Source organism: Cucurbita moschata, unplaced genomic scaffold, assembly GCF_002738365.1.
Source record: "Cucurbita moschata cultivar Rifu unplaced genomic scaffold, Cmos_1.0 Cmo_Scf00013, whole genome shotgun sequence".
Taxonomy (NCBI): domain Eukaryota; kingdom Viridiplantae; phylum Streptophyta; class Magnoliopsida; order Cucurbitales; family Cucurbitaceae; genus Cucurbita; species Cucurbita moschata.
This window is the reverse complement of record NW_019268529.1, coordinates 142,802-145,570: the sequence shown is the minus strand read 5'-3', so window position 1 is coordinate 145,570 and position 2,769 is coordinate 142,802. Positions and strand designations below refer to the sequence as shown.

General features: G+C 35.9%; 1 protein-coding gene across 1 annotated transcript; it reads right to left on the bottom strand.

Moving 5' to 3' along the window:
* Positions 1 to 333: 333 nt before the first annotated feature.
* Positions 334 to 1,788, bottom strand: LOC111451031 (DNA repair protein RAD51 homolog 2-like). The gene is made up of 4 exons (XM_023091265.1): positions 1,600 to 1,788; positions 1,128 to 1,241; positions 841 to 925; positions 334 to 473 (listed from the first exon to the last, which is right to left on the bottom strand). The coding sequence occupies exons 1-4, from the start codon at positions 1,681 to 1,683 to the stop codon at positions 469 to 471; spliced, it is 288 nt and encodes a 95-aa protein (XP_022947033.1). The 5' UTR covers positions 1,684 to 1,788; the 3' UTR covers positions 334 to 468.
* Positions 1,789 to 2,769: the final 981 nt, after the last annotated feature.

Sequence of the window (2,769 nt, the reverse complement as noted above, 5' to 3'; positions counted from 1 at the left end):
TTCTAACCAATGATTGATGATTATCTATAGGCTATATATGGATAGTCCACGAAATCCCAGTCCTAACAAGCACCTGAATTGTGTTCTATTTGAATATTCCATGCCATTGCAGGTAAATCATTGCAATTGAGCTAATATGTACATACCTCGAACTGCATTACATGCGTCTAAATATTCTGCTAAATTTTGTAGATTAAATGTGTTATCCTTAGCATTTCATTTTCTCAAATCATTGACATGTCTAGGCCAAATGACATTTATTTGACTTTGAACCAAACCTCTCATTGAATTCAGAAAGTGAAGCAGGTGGCAAGACAAACCAGCCATCTGGAATGAAAATTGAGAATGATCCATCTTATGCATTTTAAATTAAAATTTGAAAGGAAGAGAATATATATCAGTTTGATACCTCTTGTGCTATGTCCTTCATTTCCAATACATCAGGAAAGCTTCTCATGTCAATTTCAATCATCCTGCCGAGAGAGACGGAGTTGAAAAACCAAAAAAGTCATGCGCCCATTACACAAATATAATGAGTAAACAACCAGTAGCATGGTATAATTAAAAGACCTTCTGGAACTAAACTTAGATTCTACATCAATATATATTACTCTGCCATCTAAACTTCCATAGCTCGGTGGCAGAGCAGCCAATAAAGAGAGTTTCAAGCAAAACTGAAATTCAACAACCAGAAAAAGTCGCATGTCAGCAGAAAGTAGTTGAACATGCTTCAACTTAAGCAACCATATATTCCAATTAATACTCCAATCCCATCAACGAAAATTTTCTGATATAACAAAAAGATAATTAACAAACCCGAAAACTAGGAAAGAATCACACTTGCGTTTGGCCAATTCAAGCTGGACCAACAAGCTCTGTCAAGACACCAAATGGGATTCCACCAAATAAGGCCTCGTCTAAACCTTTTAAACATGTAGAAAGATGGCCAGTTAAATGCTCGTTTTGAAGTCTTTGATCCATTAGAGAAAGCACCAATTGATGCAACTAGATCATCACCTCTAAAAGCAACAGAAGTCAGGGATGTGGAAAGCATAAACAAAAAAGAATCCTCTTAGACAAGTATAATGAGCTTGACAATCAATAAATAGAAGCAACTGATTTCTTACCGTCTGATAAGGAGGAGAAGCAATTTCAATAATGTGCGCAACTGCTGCTGCAACTTCCAACAATCCCACGTCCAATAACTCCATCAACTCAAATTCAGTTAAGGATAAAGCTTCCTGAAACAAATTAAATAAACCAATACTGCAATTTTTAATTTTCTATAGGCTAAAACCGGCTACAGGACCGAAAACTAATCCAACCAAGAACAGAGAACAAGCCTGGAAAAATATTTCAAAAGAGAAACTCCCGTTCAATACATGACATTATGAACCAAGTCTAAATTAAGAACCATTGCCATTGTTCAATTTCTACGTAAAGAAATTCCAATTAGCGGTCAATCGAGAAACTGAAAAAAGAAGTTAGCCTAAACTACATAATTGAAAGCTTCAAATCGGTTCCTATGGCGTATTAAACACGAAGTGGACGAATAAATCGAGGAATTAATGAAGAAGATACACGAAGTTCAATCATTACCTTAGCTGTGTTAATAATTCGCTCTGCGAAAATATTAGTTTTCGATTTGTGCAATCCCATCTGATTCATTAATTTGTTCGTCATTCTATCTCCTTCAATCTCTCTGTCAAACCATGCTATCTCGGTCCGCTTTTCCTTCCCCGCCAAATGCGAAACCCTAGAATGGTTTGATCTGGTAAGCAGTTGAAATGGCGGCAAAAAAAACTGGAAGAAACATAGTGGCATAGATTTTTAATTTTATCCCCTTTTTTTTTTTTTTAATTCTTTATTTCTCAAATGTAATTCTTTTTTTTAATAAATTTTATGGTTCTAAAATCACACTAAATAACATACACTAATCATTCAAAAATTCTTTAAATCATATGAAAATTAGTATTAATGTTAATTTATAACAAGTATAAGAAATATTCAAATATTTTAAAAATCAGCCGATTTATTTGAATTTTATATCCAATAAAATTTTAAAATTTTAATTTTATATCTAATAAGTTCAGAAGTGGTATAAGTCGAGTGTGTATGAGACACTATATGAGATCCCACGTTAGTTGGAGAGAAAAAACGAAACAATTTTTATAAAAGTGTAAAAACCTCTCACTAGTTTACGCATTTTAAAATCACGAGACATTGAGTTGTTACAAATGGTATCAGAGACAGACATCGGATGGTGTGTCAACAAAGACGTTGCCCCCAAGGAGGTTCCTTATAAGGGTGTGGAAACCTCTCCCCAGTAGACGCGTTTTAAAACCGTGAGATCCCACATTAGTTGGAGAGGGGAACGAGAGGAACAAAGCATTCCTTATAAGAGTGTGGAATCCTAGACGGAATAAGGGAAACAGTGGAACCCTATACGTGTTTTAAAACCGTGAGAGGGGAACGAGGGGAACAGTGGAACCCTAGATGCGTTTTAAAACCGTGAGAGGGGAACGAGGAGAGCGAAACATTTCTTATAAGGGTGTGAAACCCTAGACACGTTTTAAAACCATAAGGAGAACGAAGCACTCCTTATAAGGGTGTAGAATCCTAGACGAAACGAGGGGAATGGTGGAACCCTAGAAGCGCTTTAAAATCGTGAGAGATGAACGAGGAGATCAAAACATTCCTTATAAGGGTGTGGAACCCTAGACACGTTTTAAAACCATAAGGAGAACGAAGCACTCCTTATAAGGGTGT

Bases quoted from the DNA above. Each gene is read 5' to 3' on its own strand.
- LOC111451031 (XM_023091265.1), bottom strand. From the start codon at position 1,683: ATGACGAACAAATTAATGAATCAGATGGGATTGCACAAATCGAAAACT. The intron at 1,242-1,599 runs GTAATGATTGAA...AATTTGTTTCAG, and splicing joins GAATTATTAACACAGCTAAG to GAAGCTTTATCCTTAACTGA. The intron at 926-1,127 runs GTAAGAAATCAG...TACATGTTTAAA, and splicing joins CTTCTCCTCCTTATCAGACG to AGGTTTAGACGAGGCCTTAT.